The sequence below is a fragment of the Anser anser genome, assembly GCF_964211835.1.
Source record: "Anser anser genome assembly, chromosome: 2".
Taxonomy (NCBI): domain Eukaryota; kingdom Metazoa; phylum Chordata; class Aves; order Anseriformes; family Anatidae; genus Anser; species Anser anser.
In genome coordinates, this window is record NC_139721.1 from 22266544 (window position 1) to 22293571 (window position 27028).

At 41.6% G+C, this 27028-nt stretch overlaps 1 protein-coding gene across 8 annotated transcripts in view; it reads left to right on the plus strand.

The window, feature by feature from the left end:
• The window catches only part of RNF19A (ring finger protein 19A, RBR E3 ubiquitin protein ligase), a 59436-nt gene that overhangs the window by 23362 nt on the left and 9046 nt on the right, over nt 1–27028 (plus strand). For all 8 annotated transcript variants that reach the window (XM_083822596.1, XM_083822601.1, XM_083822602.1 and 5 more), the window contains 4 exons: nt 16478–17241; nt 22494–22702; nt 24720–24864; nt 25410–25572. In XM_083822596.1, the coding sequence (XP_083678722.1) occupies nt 16646–17241; nt 22494–22702; nt 24720–24864; nt 25410–25572 (1113 nt within the window). In that variant the 5' untranslated portion in view covers nt 16478–16645. The remainder of the gene's footprint in view (nt 1–16477; nt 17242–22493; nt 22703–24719; nt 24865–25409; nt 25573–27028) is intronic.

The following is a 27028-nucleotide window of genomic DNA, read 5'->3' on the forward strand; positions in this document are numbered from 1 at the left end:
GTTAAAAGTTTGCAGCAGAGTACTTCTATAGCTGTGTGCAGTTGTAAAGAGGGAGGAGTCATTTGTCTCTCCAGTATTGGAATGGTTTCAGTCAGCAGATGTGGAGCTTCTAAATAAGTATTAAATCATAAAAATTAGTATTTTAACAGTTTGTGTTAAGATGGTCTGATTAAAATGCCTCACTTTTAGAGCATTAGAACTTTTTAACGTTTTATATGCCTATTTTTTCCAGGTGAAGTTGCTGAATTTCAGAGTCAGTGCAAAAAAAGTTACTCCTTTCTTTGTACAATGGAACCAGATGTGCAACTGGAGTTTTTACAGGGAACTTTCATTCTTCAATAACAGTGATTGGGACTGTTTTATTCTCAGTATTGGCACTGTTAGAGCACATGATTCATTTTTGTCTCATGCTAGCTTTAGCAAGGAAACCACATGCGTATTGCAGCCTACCAAGGTTAGAGAAGTACATTTCCAATTGCATGCAGACCAGCCGTCGAGGATACTTACTTATTCCATGGAAGCTGCGTCCTGTGTTACAAAGTAGACTTGGGAAAAAATGAATCTCTTGCACAGATGTGTTTTGCCTTCGCTGTAGGCAGCAGTTCTGCACTGTATGAAGAATTGAGCTGACAATAATGCTCCATTCTTGAAATCTGAGTTAGTTTTTGTAGGTTGTTTATGCTGGCTGTTTCCCCACCCTCCCATCCTCCACCACAACCCCACGCTGCATTTGTTGAATTTGTTTCAACAGCCCCTGGAAAGGGCTGAGTTGAGATTAGAGCCTGGGTTTTATACCTGTGCAGTAATCCTTAGAGCTGAGGGGAAGGGCTCTTGTTGTGATAGCTGCTGGAGTTTGCTAAGAGCTTCTGGCATCGTGTCTGAGTGCATTGCATTGATCCGGGCTTGCTGGGAGATGGCAAACGCAAACACAGGTTTGTCCAGATCACAGTCCACTGAGCTGGAACTCTAGGTGAACTCCAGATAACTGGGTAATGTTTGATAAAGTCAACAGATTATCTGGAAGGAGACGTGGCCATTTGTGAATCCGAAACTCGAAGCTCTTCAGCTTTGGTTTTCATTTGAATGCCCGCATCCTCTCTGGTTTGTCTGGTTTCTTTGTTAGACGCTCGTTTTTCTCCCAGGGGCTGCTTTTTTTTTTTTCCTTTTCCAAGAACCAAGTCATGTTGGCAGGAGCTGTGGAAGCTGAATGTCGTTCTCCTTGAGTGTTTGTGTGCAGGTTTGTAAAATTCCTATCTTAAATCTGTTTCAGCTATTGCAGGCTTTTGTTCGGGTCCTTCTACCTGACGTATGGTGCCACGTGAACCAGAAGCACTGGCAGAAGTGGAAGGGGCTGTTTATTATATACACGCGTGTCTAGCTGGGAGTAACGTGAGGATGGCTCGCGGCATCCTTACAGAGTGAGCTGACTGAGGGCACTTCCACGTGCAGCTCAGCTCTGGGGGTCTGGCACAGCCGCTGTCAGGTTTGTGAACGTGCCTTCGTGCCTGCGCACAGCTTGTTTGGAGCGAACGCCTGCCTTTGGAGTGGAAATGCAAGGTGTTAGTGCTGTGGCACTGCAGCAGAGGGGAACCCCTGCAAGCTGTAAAATGCTGAGTGGACAGAGGGGGCTTTGGGGTTAATTTTTGAGGACTTTTTAGTATTGCTGTCTGTTCCCCAACCAGCCGGTGTGAGGTATTCTGCCACTGTCACGGGGTCAGTATCTGCTGGCTGTTTCAGAAATCCCTTAGTCTTAAGTGATCCGCAGTGCCTTCACACTGTTAGCTTTGGCTCTGTTTCCTGCTTTTAGAATAATTCAAATGACACTTTCCTCCTCGAGGCATCTGCTTTGTTTTTGAAGATGGGAAAGAAGACAAATGCCCTGCTGTCTGCCCTCCTTCTGTCTGGGTCAGGCTGTGTGGCTGAAGGGACGAGGTAGGCGGCTGGGGGGCTCGCGCCGCTTCCCTGCTGAGCCGCTGGGAGCATGGGGACATGGCAGCAAGCTTCACTCTGCCAGCCTCTCTAGCTCTTGCTGCCACTGCTTTGTTCTCCTCCTGGCTCTGGCTGGTGCAGAGAATTCACCTGAAGCTGGCTGCGTGGGGAGCGTGCCTGATAGAGCCGTAGTCTCCAGCTGCAAAACTGAATCTGTCCTCCCCCTTTTCCTGCTGCTCTGCATTCAGCTTCTGAGTCGGGAATGCAGCCTCCGAGTTGGGTGAAGTCCCCGTTGTGCTCTGCAACAGCTTCCAAAGCATCTGTCGGCAAGGAAATCTGACGTCAGCAGTGCCAGGGCGAGGGCTGCCTTGCGCACGTTCGGTCCCCTCGTTCGTCGTGGGTGATGCCTTGTTGGGATCGAAGCAGAGTTAGCAGGGGAAGGAAACCATCGCGAATGCTGTCTGCAGCCTGGTACTCGCTGTGTGTCTTCTCTGGGTAGAAAATGTGCCTGACAAACTACGTGTATGTATTACAGACATTTCAGATTATTTTCTAAACATTTGTGCTTGACGCGCTTGGCTTGCAGGGTATTGCTTTTAGTTCTGCAGTAGCAGTTCTTTGCTGGTGCTCAGAGTGAAGATATTTTTCAGAAACAAGAATCACTCGAGGTTTTTTTTTCCAGTGTTAATACGAGGTTTATTTAAGCAAGAAAAATAGAGAGTCGTATTCTGCAATTTGAAATTCACAAATGATTACCTTGCAGTAGAAAGGAAGCAGATAGCTGAAGGTGCTGTGTGAACTTAGCATCTGCCAGAGAAAGTGGTACTGTGTTTTTAAAGATGAGCAGAGGATCGACTTTTGCTTTTGCTGATTAAACAAGTATATTTTACTTGGAAATAAATATGAAAGCCTGTGTGTTAGAGTGAATTTAAGATGCTTGTTATATCTGAGATTTATTTGGATGTGAACAGTTCAGGAGAGCTCTATTTAAGGCAGTCAGAGCAGAACCGTGGGTGTCACTGACAGAACTCAAAGTCAAGCCGGAGGATTGCAGCCGATTTAAGAAAAAAATAAACAAGAAGCTTTTGTAGCTTATACAAATTGTTTACTCTGCTTTTTAAAGAAAAATCCATGCTGACATTTGAGGACTTTATCTCAAGTTCAGGTTAACAAGTAGTCTTGGCCTGAGGCAGCGTCTTCTGTACTAATTCAGTTTACCAGATCTAATGTTTCTGTGATCTTAGGAAGCTTTTAAATTTGACTTTTTTTTCTTTGTTTTTTAAGGTTTACTAAAAAGGATATAGTTGAAGGCATGTACCAATGTTACTGCTTAAAAACCACAAAGTATGGTTTTACCTCAGAACCTGAAATAACCCCCCTTTGGTTGGAAGTCATAATTAGAAAGTGTCGAAGCTGATTTCAGTAATGGAGAATGGAGCACAGGAGCTTTTCTAGGAATTGTGTTATGCTCGCTTCGTTTCTTTCCCCTCTTGTAACTGCTTGAAATGGATAATGTGTCAGTGTTGCACAGTGCTCGAACTGATGGATGTTGCCATAAATGTGTAGAAAAAGCTCTTTGAGGTGATGCTGGGTGAAGAAAAATGTAGCGTCCAAGAAAGTGTACTTAAAGAGCTGCTAGAAGGAATATGTGGGCTTGCATGTGGATATGTGAGTTTGTGTTGTGAGGGGGAAGACTTCGGGAAAATGCTTTGTAAGCCCCCTTAAAGGCGTGAAGGCAGGGGAGCTGCATTTCAGAAATACTCCCTGTGTGATGGGGCCTGACGATGGGGATGCAACTTGCTCATTAAAAAATCATGGAGTAAACGTAATGGTGTGCAAACACACCTTGCCCCACAGTTGCTATTCTCCTTCCCAGCAGTTGCTCACAGAACATTGCTGCAGCATTCCTCAACTGTTGGAGGAAAATATCTGTCCCCTGTGCTTTCTCCGACTTTATATTCTAATATTAAATACATTAAGCGCAGCAGTGAACCTTTGAGTATTTTTTTGAGCTTAGTTTTAAGTGGAGTGATAGGATTTTCTGACACAGCATCGCTGGTGTCATCAGCACCGGAGCATCGCCCCACGTGCAGGTGGGTGCCGTGAGGGGCTGCCAGCTCTGTCTGCTACACGGTGAGGTGCAGGGGATTCACCACCCTCCTGCTTGCTTCTTGTTTTTAAATGTTATTAGTGAGTCAGTGAGGGCCAAGAAAGCTTTGCAAGGGTGAGTCTTCAAAGCCACAAGTGGGTGTTCTGCACTAACATTTCTTGCTGTTTGAAAGAGCAGATTTTTGCATAAAGAAACTCTGCTGAGCCCCGAGTCTATGTTACGGTTACGCTGCATTGCTGTCGGTGAAAAATGTTTGGAGAAACTCGCATCAACCAAGCTAAACCCTGCTGTATGCTGACACAGCGTATTTTTTGGCATAGTGTATGATGTTGTAGGTGGTAAAACAGTGCTGGCAGAGTAACTTCCCCTGTTGGCATATACTCTATTTCCAGCATAGGTACAGCATCGGATGTACTTTTAATGGCATACATTCAGCATTTTATTGTTTTGTGCTTTTTAACTAGCATTTACACTATTTATACTGCTCGTGGAATCTGTCTGTAAAGGCTGCTAGATCATTCCCCTTCTCTTGCCCTGTCTCTGCTGACTGGGCTCTATCTTTTCAGCCCAGCCTTTTCTAATTTATTGAATTTCAATGGGACTGGAAGAATCCTTTCCACTTGCTCTTTTCCCCAAAGAAGCATCTGTAAGATCGAACTTTGCACCTCGTGTATTGGTAAGCAAAGATTTAGTACTTTATGGCTAGCTGATTTGTCTTTGCTGCCCTTTTCTGCTGTTCCCGTTTCTTTTTGCAGCAGGTTAGGCTGTGAGATAAGTTCCGTGGTACTTCTGCCATTTCCTGACGCCAATGGTTTTTCTGGAGGCAGCAAGTGTTTCCTGTCTGGAAGCTAGAGGCAGTGTTCCTGGCAGGAGGGCTTATTTTTGTTTCCCTGGCTAGACCTTTCCCTGTCTTTGTTTTTGTCTCTTTCTTTCAGTTGTTCGTTCTGTTTTGATCTTGGTTGGTCTTTAAAATTGCACCAGTTTAACGAGGGCTGTCATCGAATAAAAATTCATCCACGCAGGACTTTGTAGCTAACGTTTGTATGTTGACAGAACACATTCATAGGCCAGGCGGCAGTGGGATTGGGCATGTTATGATAGGTTTTGCATTAATTTCTCTTCTGGAGTGAACAGAAGTGGTAAGTTCTGCTGGTACCTGGATGCTGTATGGTAACTGTTTCAGCGTTTATGGCATTAGCCATGACAACGTTCAGGAATCCCTGCTGTGGGCTTGCTACTGCTAGCATGGGCTGCCTTGGGTTGTTCATTCAGGTACCTGACTTTTTCTGAAAGTCTTACACTGAGTTAGATTTATCAAAATGATTAGTTAATCTGTAAAGAGACTTCTGTCAAAGGAGACCTGTGCACAGAAGCTGTTCAGCTGCCAGGCCTGAGATGCACTTTCAGGTTACAGCGTCTGTAAGGAGGTTGCTGCGGGTTGTCCAATGGTGGCTTCCAGAAACCGTGACCAAGCTTGTGTCCCGTGCCCTGCTAAGGTAACACAGCCTGACCTGGTTCTCACTGAGAGAAGTCAAAACCTGCATTGACTTGTTCCCTTTTTGATTTAGTTTGGAGTACTCTACAAATTTTATTCGAAGTATATGTATCCATTTTAGTAAAATTGATAAAATAGCACCAGAGAATTAGAAAGTAATACACTAATAGTTTCCAGCACTCTTTGAGACATATTTCAAGAACAGTGTGCTTTTTTCTTTTTTCTTCCCCACCCTGAAAATAGAGGTTAGTTGTGCCAGAGGAAAAACTGGAAGAGAGCTGGAAGATGCTGTCAGTCAGCCGGTCGGTAATGTCTTGCCTCAGTGCAAGACAAACTCCTGGCTCTTAACAAATTTAAAGCTTACTAGGAGCCAGGACCCAAGATCTGTTAGCTCGTATGTATTCTTCCTCCCCCAAGCTGCTGCCTCTGCGGCATGGTGTGCTGCTATACAGAATCTCTGTGCTGTCTCTGGCACTCCTGCTGTTGATTTCATATCCCACTGCTGCAATATTTGTCCCATCTTACATTGTGGTACGTTTTATTTGGTTTGTTTTAATAGTAGGGCAAATTAGGAAGCTTGTTTGAAAACAAAAGTTGCTCAGAATTTATTGTGTAGCCATTACTGTTTGATTAGGCATGATTACAAGCCTGAAATTACATCTGCATATTCTGGAATTTTATGAAAGTCTTCGTTATTTTCATTTTGGAGCAGCTTTTCCTGAAGGAATGATCTAAGTGTTCAGAAGTGTTGCAATGTTTTCCCCCTGCAGTATTGGTGACACTTACAGGAAACAAAACCTTCTGGCATTATTTCACCTGTGTATGCGTTTGTTCCAGTTATTTTGCAATGTATAGTTCAGATTAAATTGCAGCTGAAGTAAATGCCAAGTCATCATCCAGTAGTAGGCTTAAAGAGCAAAAATAAAAGTAGGGAATACTTGACTAAAGTAAAGGCAGAGCTGAAAAATTCCTGCTTTGAGTTTTTGCCTTAAGCAAAGAAAACATGCTTTGGGATTATTTTGATATTGCTATCGTTTATTTTGTTACACTTATATCTTTCTTAAGACTGCATGGATGAAGTACATGGATCTGTTAATACCTTACGAGACTTCTGAGAAGACTGTATTTTAAATTATATATATAAATATCTCTCCACAGCATTCACAAGTAAAGATATATGCCTATCGTTGCACAAGAAGAAAACATTGCCATCACTTATGCAAGAAAAAACTCTGGCAGTGTGAAGCTTTTAATGGTTAAAGGAAAAAATAGTTCTGGTGTTTTGTTTTTCTTCCTTTTTTTTTCTTCCCAGGGTTTCCAAGATTGGTTTGTGTTGGCAGAGTTTGGTGTACATTTGCTTGCACAGTGCCTAGAATAAGCATTTTTTTTTCTTGTACGGCGAGAGAATGCATGGTTAAACTAAGACTGCTCTGCTCAGTTAGATAAGGGAAAATTGATCCTGTTAGTCTTGTTTGCACCAGATGTGGGCTTGGAGATTTATGAATAGGAACAAGTCTGTCTCCCCTGAGTTGTTAGTTTTGGTCAACCATTGCGCGCAGTGTATCCAGATTTAATGCTGCTGGTTTGGAAAATTAATGTTTTTAGAATTTCAGGAATTGCTGCCCATTTGCCATTTGTCAGCAAAATGCAGGCATACGACATGGGCCCTTACAAGAATATCAGTCAACCTCCATTTTTACCGTGGCTGACCTCGCTTGTAATCTACGTCTGTGCAGAAGAAAGCTTTTACTGGACGTGTAAATTGTAGAGGAAAAGATATTTCTCTCCTAAGCTGCTTTTGTTTGATTATGGAGTGTTCCTTTGGGATTTGAAAGGACTGTGTGTGTGTCCCTGAAGAAAAAAAAAAAAAAACAACCAAGCTGAGCTGGGAGGTACACGAGAATGCTTATAAATAAGAGCATGCAGCTCTGCAAGAGCAAGGGGAACAGTTTTGCTGGAGCTGGCAGTCAGTCACTCAGAGACTTTCAGAATGAGTTGAGCAGCTTGCAGGACTTCCTTTCCTAATAGCAGCTGTCATGGACACATGATGCAGGATGTATTGCACATAAATTTCTAAGGAAGAAGCATAACTGTTTTTTTTTATAAGCTGTTGAAGATTTTTCTAGCTGTCAGGATTGGTTAGTCGTGCTAAATACCATTGTGAATTTTAAAGTAGAGCATTGTATATCAGTTAACTTCTGGCATTTCTGCGTTGTTTACTCTGCAGGGTTCTGTATATTTTAAATACTGTCAATCTTTTGATTTTAATGGCCGGTCAGTCTGACTGTCTTAGGCTCTGAGCCCAAGCGGGTCCATAGTCTGTCTGCTTGCTTCATTGTCTTACAAACAATTATGGTTTTGTTCGGTAAGTGAAAATAACATTTCCAGATAACTGACAGAGGACTGCACGGAAAAATACAGTTCAATAGAATAAACTGGGACATAACCTTGCAGCCCTTAGACTTTTAAGGGATTAAAATATCTCTGTCTTACAAACGTTTTTCTTCGTAAATCCTTGTACGTAATTGAAGCTATGAAAACCAAATTTTTTTATAACGTGATTTGGAATATGGAATAATAATGTAGGCATAAAGGCTATTAGAGAAACCATAGTATTTCTCTTTAATGTCTGTTGACGGATGTGTTACAGATGAATTGCAGTTGTCTTCTTGCTTTAGTGAACATCCCAGTTGAAGTGTAGATTCTCAGCTGAAAAGAGAGGCTGCACATGATCAGGGACCTTTGCTAACTTTTTTTCAGCTTTTGGTATCTCAAATATTCTTTTGTTTAATTCTAACAATGTATTATTTATTTCTAAACCAATCCTAATTATTAAAAGACTTTGAAAGTAAATTGAGCCGGTGTTACAGGAATTCCCATATGTTAAAACAAGTCCTTTTGCTCCTGGGAGATCCCTTGTTTTTCACTTGACACTGATCTAATGGACTACTCATGTTGAGCTGGCTCTTCCTAGATGCTGTGACTCCCTTTCAGTGCTGGGATAAGGCCCATACTCTGTTCTGCTTATCAGTTTTGTGCTGATACGGGCATGTTTGCGATCATGTCAGCAGCTCTATTGAGTCTACTGCAAACTCCAGTGTGAAATTAGTGAATGTTCGATGCAGTACCCGCGGGCAGCTCAATTCCCAATCTTCTATTTCACTAGAACTGTTTTTCTGTTTCTTTAAAGTTTCTTTAAAGTTGATATGTAAAGTTTAAGACCTGTCATGACATTTCTAAAGGTTTTGGCGAATTTGTCAGTGAAATGTGGATTTGGGAGTCCTATTTCTGAAATAATGGCTTCTGTGCATCTATCAGTAAGTCCATCATAGATACAGAGAAGTGAGAGCCCAATTAACTAAGTGAAGAACTAATTTGCACTTTGAAAAAGATCTGCTAGTAATAGGACACACTGGTAACTTGAGTACGAATGGTCTTTTGTGCTTAAAGTGACGCGTTCGTGTATGTGGTGGCTGTTAGAATGACCTGGGACGCAAACTGAAAGGTATCTTGCACAAGTGTCTGAAAGATAAGAATTGCTTTTTGCTTAGATCAGTTTTGGAAGATGTAAACTACCATACTGGTGCCCTCCTTTTGAAAAAGAGAAAGCTATAGTGAAGTAAAATTGACCTTAGTATATACTTAAAGTAGTTTTACACAGCTCAGTTTGAGGCGAATCAATTATTTAGGTCACTTTGACTTCACATTTTTGCATCCTGGCACACTGTAATAAATTACTGTGAATGGTGAGCATAAGTTTCTCAAGGTCTGGGTACTTCTTAAAGCTTGAGAAAGCTTCTGATGTTCAATAGAAGTTAACAATTTTAAAATTTTTTAGTGTAAAGAGTTTATATTATTTGGATTACATTCACCTTTTATTAGAAAATAAAGTTAGAAGGCATGACAAAAATGCACAAACTGCATTTTGTAGAATCACAGAATATCCTGAGTTGAAAGATCATAAGGATCGCTGTGTCCATCTCCCGGCTCCACACAGCACAACCCCAAAATCAGACCGTGTGAGAGAGCGTTGTCCAAAGGCTTTTTTAAACTCTGTCAGGCTCAGTGCTGTGACCACAGCCCTGGGGAGCCTGTCCCAGTGCCCGACCACCCTCTGGGCACAGAACCTTTCCCTAACACCCAGCCTGACCCTCCCCTGTCCCAGCTCCATGCCGTTCCCTCGGGTCCTGTCGCTGTCCCCAGAGAGCAGAGCTCAGCGCCTGCCCCTCCGCTCCCCTCGTGAGGGAGCTGCAGGCCGCCATGAGGCCTCCCCTCAGCCTGGGCCTCCCTGCTCTGGGCTGAACAAACCATGGCCGCTCCTCATATATCCTTCCCTCTAGACCCTTCACCATCTTTATAGCCCTCATTTGGACACCCTCTAATAGTTTTATATCCTTCTTATACTGTGGCACCCAAACTGCACACTGTGCCCGAGGTGAGGCTGCACAGCGCAGAGCAGAGCAGGACAATCCCTTCCCTCGCCCGGCTGGCAGTGCTGGGCCTGAGGCACACCAGGGCAGGGTCGGCCCTTTGGGCTCCCAGGGCACGCTGCTGGCTCATGTGCAACTTGTCATTGACCAGAACCCCCCGATCCCTTTCTGTGGGTCTGCTATCCAGCCTCTTATCCCTGAGTCTGTACATATAACCAGGGTTTCCCTGTCCCAGGTGTGGCATCTGGCACTTGCTCATATTAAATTTCATATTGCTGGTAATTGCCCAGGTCTCCAATTTAAGGTATCTCTGCAAGGTCGCTCTGCCTTCAAGAGAGTCAGCAGCTCCTCCCAGTTTAGTGTTATCTGCAAACTTAGTGTACCTTCAAGTCCTGCATCCAAGTCATTCATGAAAACATCAAAGAGAACTGGCTGTGAAAAGGAGCCTGGTAGAACAGTGACTGGCTGCCAGGACGATGTAACCCTGTTTACTATAACCCTTTGAGCCCAACCCATCAGCCAATTGTTCACCCATCATATTACGTATTTATGTAGCTCTGTGCTGGACATTTTGTCCAGAAGAATACTGTGGGAAGCGGTATTGAAAGTTTTGCTGAAATCCTAAAAGTCTGCATCAACTGGCTTCCCTCGGTCAACTAAGAGGGTGACCTGGTCGTAAAAGGAAATTAAGTTAGTTAAACGGGACTTTCCCCTTGTGAACCCATGTTAGCTGTGGCCAATGACTGCATTGTCCTTAGGTGTTTCTCATTAACTCCCAGAATAAACTTCTCCATAATTTTACTAGGCACTGAAGTGAGACTGACAGGCCTGTAATTACCAGGGTCTTCCTTCTTTCCCTTCTTGAAAATTGGAGCAGTATTTGTCAGCTTCCAGTCAGATGGGACCTCTCCAGATTCCCAAGACCATTGAAAAATAATTTAGAGAGGTCTCGTGATGACATCAGCCAGCTCCTTCAGTACCCTGGGTTGAGTCCCATCAGGCCCATAAATTATCAGCCACTTGGAGCAGCAAATCCTGCACAAGCTTGAGGTTGGCTGGGAGTTTATCGTTACTGCAATCATAGTCTTCCAAACTGCCATGCAAATTTTCTCCCTACAATGGTGAACAGCATCTCTGTAGTCCTCCGGTGTCACCCAACCTTGCTTCCAGTGGCCATATACTTTTTTTTCCCACCTAATCTCTAGAAGAAAATCCCTGCTTAGCCAAGTTGGTCTTCTGCCCTGCTTGCTTGACTTGGGCATTTTGGAATTGCCTTCTCCTGTGCTCTTAGGAAGTGGTACTTCAAAAGTGACCAACACTGATGGACGCTAGTGTCTTTAAAAGCAGCTTCGCAGGGGGCTCTACTAACTATTTCCCCTAGCAGCCTGAAGTCTGCTCTCTTCGTATCCAGGGTTGAAATTTTGGTGGCGGTTTTCTTCCTGTCACCAAAGACTTTAAACTCAACTACTTTGTGGTCACTATGGCCAAGATGGCCACCAATTGCCACTTCACCCATGAGATCCTCTCTGTTGAGAAGGAACAAAGGTACCAGGAGAGTCCCTTTCCTAGTTGGCTTCCTTAGTTCCTGTACCAAGAAGTTATCATCAGGGTGTTTTAGGAATCTCCTGGACCTGTTTGTGTCAGCTATGTGAAAGTCACCCATAAGGACAACGTTGGCTGGTCTCTTAAATATATCTTTAGTCTTGTAAACATTAAATGGCAAATACGTTGCTATTTTTAACTGTAGTTTTTGAGGGGAAACACATCGAACTGTTCTTTGAAGATTATTCTTCACTGTTTTAACTCTTCATGATACCAGACTTCTGGGTGAACCAGTTTAAAGGCAGTAGAGGTATATTCTTTAGAAATACTCAGACAAAAGTGTTTTTTTTCCTCCCAATTTAAAGACTGTTATGGAATGAAGTGACACTTAAAGAATGCCTATTGGAGCCATAAACTTGATTGCTGTTTAACAATCCTGTTCATTGGCATTTAATTTAGTATCTTAAGCTTTTGTATGTTTTATATCATCCCATTTTATTTTTACATTTCTTACATAACGCAGTAAACAAAACAACAGCATGTTTTTGTGATGCCTTCTATAGATCTTTACCTGTGCATAAAGAACATCACGAATTAGAAATTCCAGGCTACTGTATGATCACAACAGGAAATCCTCATTGGAAGAGGGAGGTAGAAGTGGGTTTCAGATCTCTAGATGCATTGTCAGTGGATGAACTTCAAGCTCTGGGCTTTTTTGCTACAGCTAAGTTGAAGTAGTGCATCTCACAAAACAACTACAGAGCATGGGTGTTTGGAATTACAGATGTCAAAGGGAGCTGTTATTAATCAGTTTTATTCAAGAAATTGCTTTCAGTATACCAACACAGAGTTGACGCTTGGCTAAATCACCTGGAGGAACAAATGCCTGAGATGAAAGGGTGTTCATTTGCAACAGGAAAAGTCAAAATTAGCAATTTAAGCATCAATAACACGAGGGACTATTAAGGGTTTTAGTGAGGATGTAGCTGCATCTACCTTTATGCTGTATTTCTCCTTTCATACGTGAATACTTAAGCCTGCCCTCATTTTGCAAAGGTGTGTGAAACTACTTGTACTAGTAGCTGAGAATCCCTCATTTGTTGCTCCTGTGAGTGCATGTGTGGTGCAAGAGCAGGCAATGTGTTAAATTTGTGCCTCTGTGTTTGAGGGACAGTTTGGAACATGAGCACATTAGTCTTCTGTATAAAGTAGCTTATGGGAGTAGTACTTTATTGCTACTTTCTTGCAAAACCAGTAGGGTTGTACTTGGCTGTCCTAGAGCATTTCTTAAAAAATTTTGAAATTGGTGAGATCTTAATGTTACGTTATAAAAATACCAGAGGTTGAGAACTTCTCCCTTTCCAAGATTTCCAAAGCCTTATTTACTTTCCGTGCAACGGCGTTATGTGGTCAGCAATAGTATTTCCTTAGGGCAGCATGATCAAAAAGAGTTATAGAAGGGAATGAACTAGATGTAAGTGATGTTAGATTTCTCCATCAAACTGTTTAGGAGATGTTACTGAAGGAACAGGGAGCAGTTATGTGCTGAGCTTTGTGAGTTAACGTCTATAAATGTCGTTTGTGCTTTTGGAAAAGTTCAAATTATAAGGTGTTTTGTGCTGTGGTAAGTTGTGTCTTGTGGTCGTCTGTGGCATGAGGAGAATGTGAGGAACTGCTGGAATCTTGATTTGTGGTAGGGTTTTAGGCATGGCAGGAAGCCAAAACCATGTTTTTTCTGTCATCTGCAAGTGCTTTTGAGGAAATGTTGAGGACAGTGGTGAATTTATATTTTTAGGAATTATGCTGTGTGTGGCTTTTCTTTAATCCCTTCACTGCTGCCTGTATTAGTCCCTTCTGTATGTTGATAGAGCTTATACTGGGCTGTACGAGTGGTGCAGAGCTTGGAATAAATGCTGCTCAAACTCAGACTATTGATGTTCATAACCGTGTACCGCAGCTCCTTTCAAGTCCTTTGATTTCACAACTTCACTTTTCACACAGTGTATCTTCTTCGTATGGGCTCATTGTTACCGGAATAATACAGGCATTGTGTTCTCCCGCTGTACAGAGTGCAATATCTTTTCCTTCTCCTGTCAGCACAAGCATGCAGATGCTGCGTTGGGTTGGGCAACGGGAGGAGAATCGGCCAGGGCTCCACACGGCGCTCGTAAGGCTTTTGTGGTTCCGTACGGCTCTGGTCGTAATTAGCATTATAAGGTTTGTCTTCATTTCTTTGTCATAAATCATCTGCCAAGTCTTCTCAGCAAAGTCATCTTTGAACGTCACTAAAATGGCAATCCAGAATCACTATATAAGGAAGAGAATGGCTTTTAAAACTAGCTTCGTGCACTTAAATCTAGGGAGAGTAATTGATGATTGCTCTTCTAAAGAAAACGGCGGAAATTCAGTCAGGACTTAGCGAAGTTGCCAGTTATTTCAGGACAGTCTGCTATTTCTGAGAGGCTGCTTATGAGATTGCGTTACACAAAGAGAGCTATAGGACCTAGCCATCTGCTTCTGGAGAGCATGGGAGAATCTTTGTTTATTAAAAAAAAAAAAAAAAAAAAAAGACCGGTTCATCATCACCAGAGCTTCCATTACTTGATTTCATACATCTGTTGGAGCTGGCAGAAATGTAATACACATTCTTTCCTCTCCAGAGAGAGGGAGGAGGAGGCTTATAGTCATAGATTTGGCTGTGTGACTGTGTTTACTTCCTATTTTTTTTACACGTATTTAGTTTTATTTAAAACAAAACAAAAAAACACCTTTACGCTTGAAATAAATGTTTTGATTTCTGTTCCTTTATGGATTCTCCTGGCTGAAGAAGACTGGTGCTTTCCACTAGTCTGGTAGTATCTGTGTGAATATGCAAATGTTACAAAGTAAGTAGTTATAATAATGCTTTTAAGGTTGTTCTTGCACTTCTAGACCTACAAACTGAATTTATAATCAGCTGTAGGCTTATAGGATTTGTTTCTGTAGTATATTTCAGGCACTATCTACGAACTGCAAACGGTATCTATGATTCAATGTCAAGATCCCAGACAGAAGCACATTCACTTCTGTCATCACTGAGCAATTTTTTTGTTTCACTTTTTTTTTTTTTAAGATAAGGGGATGTTTTAGTTCACTGAAAGACAGTGGCAGTAAAACCACTGTATTGTGTTGTGGGGGAACAGAAGCAGGTGAAGCATCCAAGATGTTCCCTCTGGGATGGAGACTCCCAGGGAAGCTGTGGGGTCTCCTCCTTGGAGACCTTCAGAAGCCGCATGGACGTGGTGCTGGGCACCCTGCTCTGGGTGTCCCTGCTTGGGCACGGGTGGCTCCAGAGGGTCCTGCCGGCCTCAGCCACTCTGGGATTCTTCTTGGCTAGGTTTTACGCTGAGAGTGTTCCCTCAGGAGGGAAGAATATGTTCATGAAATTGGCTTTATTTTAGACAGACCCTGGGAATAAAACTAAGACTTTTTGCATGGTGTTCCACAGAGGTAAGATTTTCCATTATTTAAAAGAAAAAAAGAAAGTAATAATTCAACACTTGGAAAAAACAATATAGTCTCTCTAATTTTTCCTTAAAAAAAAGTCTACTGACCTGAAACATAAGACATCTTTTAAACAAAACCAGGAGGTGGTGGTGGTGGTTTTTCTTTTAAATTCTTACACTTGACGTAGGTAATGCATCCATGGGGTACTGCTGTACCAGGCAGTAGCGTAAATGCCGTCGTGCTGACTTGGCTGCCTGCTGGCTCCTAGTCTTGACCCAGTCATGACAGAGGTGAGGCCTCAGATGTGCAGCACACAATATCCAGTTTCTGACTTTATCACACCATGGTAAAATTGTGGAAATCCAGTGTACTCCGTGCAGGGGGGGAGGTAAGCTGGGAAATGCTGAGGAGAAAAATGGTGCCAGCATTCGTTGCATCGAGCCGTGCGCCACTGATGTCTCGTGAGAAATGTCTTCTCTTTCTTCTGTTACAGGTGGTTGACTAAGAATTCTTCTTGTACAATTAAGCTGGCAAAAAATGGGAATATTTACATGTTTGGGGCAACCTGGTGTTTTTGGTTGGAGATGGTGTGCTGCACCATCTGTGTGTGTGGAGATGGTTGTATCGGTCTCCTGTGTCAGAGGAAAATGGGAGAACACCTTTATTTCTCCTTTGAGCCAGTCATTTAAACAATAGGCACCCCTCTGTCTTAAAGAGAATAATTGAACCCTACTATGTGATAGGAATCTCTTTTTTTGTTGGTGTTTTTGCTCTTTTTTAAATGTCATGAAAAATTCAAATGTCGTCATCTTAACTCTAGTCTTTGCTTGAATTGCAGTATGGAATTGGAATGGCAAAGCAGTGTTGCCTGTCACTCACTCTCCAGCTCTGCTTTCTGAAATATTCAAGTGCTTTAAATATAAAAATATGCATCTGCTTACTGCTCTGCAAACCCTTAGGATATGAGAATACCCTGAGTTGTTTAGCCACAGTGACTTGGTTTCTGCTGGTTGTCTAAACGCATTCAAAACACACAGAGAACTCCTTAGTTTCTTTTAACTAACCATATAGGCTCGGTACGTTATCTGATCACGCGTGGAAACTGTAAAGTAGAGGAAACAAAAATTTCCAATGCTCTCAGCTTGTTAGGGTGTTGTATATAAGAACTGGTTATACATTTACTTGTCACCTTGGATTATGGTGGCTCTTGTGCACACATCCTCAGGGAGCGGGGGGGTGAGGTTGCCGTTCTCAGCACCACTTAAAAACAACAAAAATGTTCCTTGCCCCTGGGGAAATTTCGGACTTGTTAAGATGAGAAGGATGTAATGGATAGAAAAAAGAAGACAGAAGGAAATACTGGGTCAAAAGTATGAGAAGAAGATGGTAGTAATAGGAATAACAGGTCATTAGAGTGCTGTGATGTTTCAGAACCAGAAGTGATGGATGTGATTCTAATCTATTTTTTCTTTTCTCTTAATAAAGGGAATTCCTGTGAAGAATTTGCTGCAAGCGAAGAGATGTGTGAATTTTCTGCGTGAAGACTCTCAAACTGGATTACATAATAATATGACTTAAGCATGTATCCTCTGGCTCTCTTATTTTGATCCTTAAAAATGAGTAGGGTTGTATGTGAAATTTAACCCATTTTTGATGAGTGATCTAGACATGAGTTTACATCGGCAAATGGGCTCTGATCGGGACCTCCAGTCTTCTGCTTCTTCTGTGAGTTTGCCTTCGGTTAAAAAGGCACCAAAGAAAAGAAGAATTTCCTTGGGCTCTCTTTTTCGGAGAAAAAAGGACACAAAACGCAAGTCTAGGGATTTAAATGGAGGTGTTGATGGAATTGCGAGTATTGAAAGCATTCATTCAGAAATGTGTACAGACAAGAACTCTATTTTCTCCACGTGTACCTCTTCCGATAATGGAACAACCTCTAGCAGCAAACCGAGCGGAGACTTCATGGAATGCCCCTTGTGCCTTTTGCGGCACTCCAAGGACAGGTTCCCAGAGATAATGACTTGCCACCATAGATCTTGTGTGGATTGCTTGCGTCAGTATCTCCGGATAGAAATCTCTGAGAGTAGAGTTAATATTAGCTGTCCAGAATGCTCAGAACGATTTAATCCTCATGATATCCGTTTGATATTAAATGACGACATCTTGATGGAAAAATACGAAGAGTTCATGCTTAGACGATGGCTAGTTGCGGATCCTGATTGTAGGTGGTGCCCAGCTCCAGATTGCGGGTAGGTTTTTTTTTTTCCTTCCATACCTGCAAAAGAAGTGAGAGCATAAATAGATAACATGCCTAGCACTGTGCTTTTTGAAAAGTTAATTACTTTACCTTAGTATTTTGTTACGTGTTGTATGAGTGGGTAGCAAAGAGAATTCTCATTTAAAAACAAACAAAAAAACCTTTCCCCCTAGTTTTTCCTCAAGGAGGATTTTCTTATTCTGCACAGAGAGAATGTCAGTAAATTAATGAAACTTATTGGTAGGTGGTTGCTATGTATCTACTGCAGGGAAAAACTTCAAATGTTGCACTGTTAAAGCAAGAAACAAAAAAAAAAGTTGAAAATTAGTTTACTGTACTTTTAGCTTAGTCCATTTATTTGGACTTCTCATGGAAGAGAAAGCAGATATCTTTTTTTTTTAACAATGAAATATGATTGAAGATTTTCTTCTTATAAAAAGCCCTCTCCGGCTTCAGATATCTTCTGGCTGGCTGACACACCACTTGTTGCCTGTCAACAGAGTTCTGATGTAAGATAATAATCAGTTTGTTCCTGCTTATTATCTGAAGAACGTAGTGTTTTAACTTTGCTTTAATATTTAAACAGCTCTGAAATCATTCTGAATTCTGACATGAGTAGGCTGAATACGACACCGCGGCTCATCACGCTTTTCTACCGTTGGTGTCTCATAATGCCATTTTTTCAGCAAGTTGTTTTTTTAGAGGTTTTGTTTTGCATTACGATAATGCCTAAAGGTTATAGCCATGACTGCAATCCAGATGTGCAGCGCACGGTAAAAACTCTTAGAGAATATCTCTATTTTTGGGTATCACAGATGAACAATAAGTAGAGAGAAAGGGAGGAATGTTGGAAGAGTACAAGCTAAATAGGACAGGCAATTAGGTAGATTAAGCAACCTGAACATTAATATCAGAATATTTAATGTTTAGGAGGTTTTTCAAATTTGAACAGTATATTAAGAAACATTTTAGATGAAATACAATTTTGCTTTCATAATTTAAATGAAATAGAACTTGCTAATGTGGATCACAAGCAGGGACTGGAAATACGACAGCTTCTTGGGTCCTCTGGTCTGACATGGATGGCGCTGCTGTGGTCAGTTCGAGTAGAGGAGGAAGAATGACTTGGGAGGACTGGTTGCATGAGTTTGTTACAAAGTCATGTGGATGAAATCAGCAGAGCTTTACTACTAATGAAAGCAAACCGTGGAAAGCATTATTTGATAAGCCTTTGGTTGCTTTGCTCGGGATTCCCTGAGTTTTGGTGTTCTTGAACAAACCGATGTTCCTCAGGGTGTGTAGAAGTATATAAGAATGTGGCCACGTCTTCTGTTAAACCATGTTTCAGTGATTCAGATAGTCTTAGTGAAGTGCTGGAAAAGAAAGGCACAGATTTGTTTAATGGAGAATTTTTACTTTGCTTTTTTTTTTTGGTGCACTTCATTTTTCTCATCTGTTTAAAGGAAATCTTAAGCATCTGTAAATGGTCAGAAAATGTAATGGTAATTCCTATTGATAATATCATTACAAAATTACAGATTGGGTCTTCAAGGTGAAGCTAAAGCTCTGTGCAATCATGTGGGACCATAGCCATGGATTAGTATGTAGCAAAATATTTAAATCTTTGCTCCAGAGCTGCCTCCTGCCTGCTCCTTCCTCTGACCAAGGGTGGAGTCCCACAGCGAGCACAGCGTATTGCCACGATGTCAAACTCTGACAGTTTTTTGAGAGGAACAAACCAATGTGTTATATGGGTGTCCTTAACTGTACCTTTGGAAACACGCGTGGTAGGGAAATGCTTTACGTGGGATTCTGGTTTTAGTGCATAGATCCTCACCGAGTTCTCATTGCTAGTTAAAAACCAGGTGAAGTTGGTTACTTGGATGCTTCTCAGGATCATTGATCGCTGTCATCCTAAAGAAACGAGCTGATGCGACCATGTGTTGCCTTGCTCCCTTCCTCCTCCTGGTTGCTTTTGAAACCTTTAGCACTTTGAAATACGTTTGGCAGAGGGAGGTGGAGCTTTCAGAGTAATTTAATTTACTAAGTTTTGTGGAAAAAACACACAATAGTTGAGCAGAGGAGAGAGACATCCCCAATAACACCTCCGGCGAGGGAAAGGACCGCGTGTGAATCCTACGGGTACCTTCTCCAGCCTGGCCCCAGGCAGCAGCGCAGCAAATGGTTCTCAGACGTGCTCCTGCCCGGCAGGGCAGCTGCCAGAAGGCACCCGGCGGAGATGGGAAGGAGAAGCAGCATCGGAAGTAACGGGGATTGTTATGGTGTAGTGAAGAGAGAGAGGGTGGAGGGAGGAGCTGGACAGGCATGAGATTTAGGGAAGCGAACGCGATCCAGCTTTTCACTGAGTAGCTTAGTTAGCAGAGGTGGTTTAAAGACTCCATACCATGTACAGCAGGCACAGACTTGAGCAGACAACTGCTTTACCAGTGATGTGGTGCAACAGCAGTCATGCTTTTCTACTTGCTTTGGCAACTGTACTCAGCTTGCCAGTTAAAATTGAGGGCTTCTTTTCTTTTCTGATCAGTTCTTGATGTGTATTACTGGTGGGTTGTGTTAAGGTCGTAGCTGACCTGATTTTAGGACGTATCAAAATTTTCCTGAAGAAGCTGGATGGCTCGCATTTACTGAACTTGCGATTAATCCCAAAGCAGGAGAGGTGCAAGAGCTTCAGGTGCAGGGAACGGGGTAGCATCCTTTGCTAAAGTCGAGCATTTCAGTAGGGATGATTTACTGCACAAGTAGGTAAGAGAACAAACCGAGTGGATGCTGTATGACAGTGCTTCTGCGCAGCATTGACAAAACATCCGATTAGGTAAAAGTCTCTGGACCAGCTGCAGCCTACCTGCAATAGCTTGCCAGGGGACATCAGCAAACAGTTGTTGTGTCCATGGGGTAAGGAAACCTCTTGGGCTTTCTTCCAGCCAAATTTGTCGAGGGTTCTGTTTCAACATGATGAGTTGTCAAATGTCGTTTTTATAAGCCTTAGTGAATCAGTATTCCAAAAGTGGTCCGTCATTTATTCTGCCTGAATTATTTAGGGGTTTTTGCGCTGAGATTTTATTGCTGACATTATTAGAAGAGAGCTGCAATTCTTAGATTTTTATCTTTGTCAAGCAAAACGTAGATTGGGCAAAAGAGTACGCGTTTTTTGTTCCTGTTCTGCTCCCACCATATATCGTTTCTGCAATTAGTTGTCCTTTTCCTGTGTTTTTTTTTAAACTTGCTGTTACCCTGAGTTCGGTTATTTGTCCCTTCTCTCCTCTCAGCCTATCCAGAACTTCGAGAATTCACACGCCCTGTAAAATGAATGCAGATTAAACCCGTAATCTTGTACAGTTTGACCAAACACTTGCCCTGGTCTAAAAGGTTACTTCCAGAGGTCTGCCGATACATCGGTCCCCAACAGGGAGTGCTTTCAGGGATGTGCCCAGCCCCTGTTAGCCGTGGGAGGCGGGAGATGAATTGGTACTTCACTCGGCAGCCTGAGCTTGAGATGCTTCGATATAACATGAATGAATCGTGGATGTGTCCCTTTGTGCTGAAGAAGCGTTTGGACCAGAGTCGCTTTGTGTACACGCAGAGTAATTAGCTCTTCAGTCGCTCCAAGTGAGGCAAATTGAGCTGATTAACTTGGCAACCCTATCGAAGATTCCAGCAATTACTGAAACAAGTTTTTGCTTGGAAAGTAAATTGTTTGAAAACAGGCGAGCATATGTAATTTTGTGTAGCTACATCATCTGTAAGTGAAAGGTTGAAAACTCCCATTTGTTTTGCATAGCGTTTAAAGAGGAGCAACCTCCAACGTGCTGGTTTAAAACATTAATAAAATGATATCACATTAACTTTATGGAGCTTCAGATCTATCAACTCTGAAATTAAAATAGCTAAGTTTCAGCTAAATATCTGTGCGGAAATATTTTTTAGTATCATTACTGAATATTTTATGTGAATTTCATGCAACTCCTAGAAATGGGGCGAGGTGTGTTGAAAATTAACGATTTACGCTTAAAATAAAGCTACTTTCATTTGAACAGCCACAAACTTGGGCTCTGCTGTACTTACAGATCTGAAATCTGTGCAGGGCAGCTGTTTGCATGAATAAAACTACACATCTGTTCTAGGTGTTCATAGCAGTGGGCATAGTATATTTTTTTTCTATTTAAAATAAAGCTATTGCATAAAATCATTGAAAACATTACAGTGGGTAGGAATTAAAGGCGTGTGTATATGTATATGAGTATACATGTGTGTATATGCATATATTTAGCATTAATATTCATTGTAATACACGTGTTTTTTATCATATGAACTTCAGAATTTAAAGCTGATGGAGGAACTAGTTTCAGCTGTGATTTGTGGCAACAACAGTATCATTGGATAGAATTGGTTATGTGGTGTTTGATCGCAAAATAGCACAACAGTTCTGTAAGTCTCAACATTTGGGGAGCTTTTTGGTCTACAGTATTGTCAGAGTAAAGGTGGTAGTGATAGCCCAAACTCCTGTCTACTTCTGCATATATAGTTTGAAATTTATTTTGAAAATTGGGGTGTTTTAAAAAATTGTGCTACCAATTTAGAAAGCCAAATCCTTACATTATAATTCCTCTGTTTTGGTATTTTAACATGCAAAGAGTAAGCAAACATCTATTTAATGTAGATAACAGCGTTCATGGTAGAAGACAACCAGTAAAGTACCAAACTTTCAGGCACTATCAAGTCAGGTGCCTTTCGAGGAGCAGATCACACTATAGATCGTAGAAACCATAGAACCATGGATTGTGCAGCAGGGATTATCCTAGATTAAAGAGATGGTCAAATTTAGACATGCCTGTAGTGACTGGGACACTTCGGAAAGCAGTAACTTTTTCCAAGGTACTTAAACACCTTTTTTTTCTTCCTGCTCTTCTAAACTGTTGTTGTTTTGTGACTTTAAACTTCTCAGCCTTAAATACAGTGTGTTTCAGTCCTGCTTGAAGTCATTAAGTCTGGGGAGAGCAAAGTGTTGCCTTGATTATAGTATTCCTGTGCAGTCTGAGTCTAACACCATAGCCATAGACCCGTGGAAGAAAAAGGCGGTAAGGAATTTGTGCTGGCCACATGATGTCACCTCCTGATCTCTGCTGCCTTCGTACCTCTTCTGGTAGCTCTTTTTAGCTTTAGTCTATAACTAAAACTGATTTTATTAAAAAAATTTTCTCTTGTACCCCCATTGATAATTTCAAGGTATGCTGTGATCGCGTTTGGATGCGCCAGCTGTCCCAAACTTACATGTGGACGAGAAGGCTGCGGGACTGAGTTTTGCTATCACTGTAAGCAGATTTGGCACCCAAACCAGACCTGCGATGCGGCTCGCCAGGAGAGAGCTCAAAGTCTGCGCCTGAGAACAATTCGTTCTTCGTCTATCAGTTACAGCCAGGAATCTGGAGCAGCAGGTATTTATGATCAGGATACTGGGCCTGTAAAATATCTTTCTGCTACGTTTGCACAGTTAACTTTGAAAAGGAAAGAACTGAATGGTAGCTTGGTAGATACTAACTCCTTTGCGTTTCAGAAACATAAAATATGCAATTTTAGGATTGATGTCAAATTTTTGATGTTAATATTTCAAGTACTCTGTGACCAGAGCACCTGACTTCGACCCTAGAGGCATGTCAGCATTTTAAATTCTTACTTTATAGCTGAGAAATGGAAACTCTTAGGAGCTTGGTGCAAAGCATTCTCTGTGTTTGACAGGCTGACTTCATTAGCTCTGTCCCTTACACTCTGGGAACATGCATTTTCTACACTGTAGGTGAAATTTCACAAGGATACTACTACTAATAAATGCTGTTAAAATAAAACCCCACAACACTAATTTTCTGCTTCCAGAAGAGACTGTTAGGCTGAGGCCAGCTCTGATGTTTGACATCTATGTTTGTTATTTTTTTCCTTTTGAGTAGGCTACTCCCTGTTCACAGGGAGTTACCTAGTTTCTGTTTTTCAATAAAATGCTCATTTTTCTTGGCTATCAGAAACAAAGCAATTCCAGCTTCTGAAAATCTTGACTTCTTCATAACTTAGAAAAAGAAAAAAAAAAAGGGAGGGGTGTGGGGGGGGAAGATAAACTCTTCAGAGCAATATGTTGCGGAGTGAGAGTCCAGTTTGCTACGGATGAGATTTGGCCTTACGTTTCACCACACTCTGATCTATTTGGCAGCTTTTGTCTGGCTGAGCAAACAAAAAGTACATGTTTTGGGGAAAGTGTTTCTTGCAACTTGAATGTAGTTAGAGCTGTCATTCTCCAATCCAGCCTTAGCCTTGGGAGTCTTTAATTTGTTGTTTGTGCCGCCTTGTTTTAAATGAGGCGCACCGTCTTGCCTTAAATTGGCATATTGCTCTGGTGTTCAAATGAATTTGAAAATAAACTTTAAATAAATTAGTATGCTATCTCCTTTCCTTCCCCTTTCAGTCCCTGCTAGCTTGAACACCAGTAGCTCTGCCACATCCATGCTCAGTTTAGTTGTGTCTCTTCCCATCTGGGAATAGTTAGTGCATCCTTTCAGCTGCTCACTGTCCAGCTGCACTGGACTTGCTAGAGTTGATTCTGCCAGTTCCTCGCCTCTTTGGATATTCCTTACACCAGGTATAAGCTGCATCCCTCTTCTCCTTTTATCCCCACTAGTAGCACAAAGGTAGGAAACCGGAACTTCTGCACGAGGAGCTGCAAGTTAACTTCAGCTGCTGTGTATAAATAGCTTGGCTCAGAGTGGACATGCTGACCAGTGACGTAAAGGAACAAAGATCACAACTGTGATTGTGTCAGCATACAAGTATTTCACTGTTGCGCAATGCCCCCTTGTTTGCTAGTGATAGGGCTAGCTGCTTGACTACAATTTTTAAATATTTGTCTTAGGAACAAGGAGAGCCTCTGGAATTTTCTTATTTCTACAACAGTTCTTTTTTTTTCTAGGCAATAAGTATTTCTCTTCTGTGAAGAGAAATTAAGAAGAGAGTGGTGATGCCAAAGAAATGTAGAAGGGGAGATGGAAGTATGATAAGAAATAACATAGTGGAGTCAAGTAAAATATTCGTAACAGCATGAAATGTAAAAAAGGATTATATTTAAAGAGAGTGTGCTGTCAGTCCTGTATTAACATAAAAGCTTAATGTCTGACTCTAATGTATGTATATTGCATTAAGCTTAGAAAATCCTTGAACAGTGTGTACATTAACTATTCAGTTACTCGAATGTGATCTAATACACCTTGTTTTGATTAGTATCACTTGGTCCATGGTTTACAAATAGTTATCAAAGAAGTCGCTGCAAAACCATGATTTGTAAAGAAAACTTACAATAAACTTTTTCCATTTTTCAGATGATGGTTCAATCAGCTTTCCCAAATGTCTGTATTTTGATTAAATCTGTTTGCCTAAAGAACTGATGCAATCTTAATATTCGTTTTTAAACAGCTGATGACATAAAGCCATGCCCACGCTGTGCTGCTTATATAATAAAAATGAATGATGGAAGCTGCAATCATATGACTTGTGCCGTCTGTGGCTGTGAGTTCTGCTGGCTGTGTATGAAAGAGATCTCAGATTTACACTATTTAAGGTACATCCAAGAAAAAAGATCTGTATGGTTGGTAATTTATTTTTTAAAGTATGTAGAAGTAGATTCCTAAGTGTTATAAGTCTGGCTTTCTTCCTGTTGGAGTAGAGAATCAAAGCTGAAGTATCTGTCTGAGAATTAAGTTAGTTTTCAATGCAAGTATTTAAATTAGTACATTGTTTTATTATAAAATATTTTTCATGCATGCAATGTGTACAACAAATGAAGTGTTTTAGATGGACATAACCACTGTTTTTACTGACATCTTAATACTGCTGAATTGTGTTTACATAAAGTAACACAAGAACTCTGATTATATTGCGTTACCTGTGAACCACAGATTAGCACGTGGTAATCCGCAATATGCTTCTCTACATTTCAAAATATTCTCCAAAGCCACTCCTACAAATCTGAAGACATAATAAATAATTCGGTGTCTGTTAGTTGAACCTAAGAACAATAATTTTGTAACTAGAGAACAATTTAGTACTGTATAGTTATATCAGTTTACTTGCAATTTCTTTAAAGTTTTTCTACTTTTCTCGTAGCCCATCAGGTTGCACATTTTGGGGAAAGAAACCATGGAGCCGTAAGAAGAAAATACTGTGGCAACTCGGGACGCTCGTTGGAGCTCCTGTAGGAATTGCATTAATAGCTGGCATTGCTATTCCTGCTATGATTATTGGAATTCCTGTGTATGTGGGACGGAAGGTAAAATACTACGTTCAGTTGGTTGTCGTCACCAGCCTTTTTGAAAAAAAAACCAACAAAAGACACAAATTATTTAAGAAAAGGTTGATGTCAGTTGCACAGGAGAAAGTGTTTTTAAGAATGTAGTTGATCTTAAAAACAGGTAGAACAAAATGCTGAAGAAGGATTTCTGTATTTTGCCATGGGAGTTCTTGTATGCTTTTTCAAAATCGCTGTCTTTAATCTCTGGTTTCCATTGTGTTCATTTGAACTAAACAATATTTAGAGAGAAGGAAGGCAAAACTAGAAAAACACTTTTTTGTAGAAACAGATAATTACCAGTATTTTAACATACAGTTCTACTAGTACAGGTTTGTGCATGCATACACACGTTTCAGCATTTATATTTGGCACCTTGTAAATTGCCCCAGGCCAGTCCACTGTGTGCAACATGGGCAGGGACATCAGCCACTAGAACCCATTCAAAAGGGCCCAAAGCCCCATCCAGCCTGGCCTTGAGCACCTCCGGGGATGGGGCATCCACAGCTTCTCTGGGCAGCCTGTGCCAGGGCCTCACCACCCTGAGAGAAGAATTTCCTCCTTATATCTAATCTAAATCTTTCTTTTAGTTTAAAGTATTTCCCCCTTATCCTATCCCTACACCCCCTGACAAAGAGTCGCTCTCCAGCTTTCTTGCAGGCCCCCTTTAGGCACTGGAAGGCCACTGTAAGGTCTGCCCAGAGTCTTCTCTTCTCCAGGTTGACGATACCCAACTGTCCTCATAGGAGAGGTGCTCCAGTCTTTTGATCATACTCATGGACCCAATGATCTCTTGAGGTCCCTTCAGACCCCTACGATTCTGTGATTACCTTCCTTACCCACCAGCTCTGTCTTAGAAGGCCACCAGATTTGTCAGGCGTGATCTGCCCTTAGTGAAGCCATGTTGGCTGTCAGCAGTCACCTTCTTGTCCTCCATGTGCCTTAGCATAGTTTCCAGGAGGATCTGCTCCATGATCTGGCCAGGCACAGAAGTGAGACTGACTGGCCAGTAGTTCCCCAGGTTTTCCTTTTCCCCTTTTTAAAAATGGGGGTTATGTTTCCTATCTTCCAGTCAGTGGGAACTTCACTGGACTGCCATGACTTCTCAAATACAATGGACAGTGGCTTAGCAACTACATCTGCCAGTTCCCTTAGGACCTACAGATGCATCTCATCAGGTCCCGTGGACTTGTATGCCTTCAAATTCCTTAGATGGTCTTGAACCTGATCTTCTGCAGCGGGGCAGTTCATTCTCCCAGTCCCTTCCTTTGTCCACTCGGAGTACAGCAGTGAAGCTGAGCTTTACTTCTGCTCAGTTAAACGAAAGGGTGACCCTCTTCATATAAATACCTGTTGACTCTTTCTCAACAAGGTGCTATTTTGATGTCGTGTATTCCAAAACCTGTACCCTTTTTCGCAGTACTGGTACTTCAAGCAA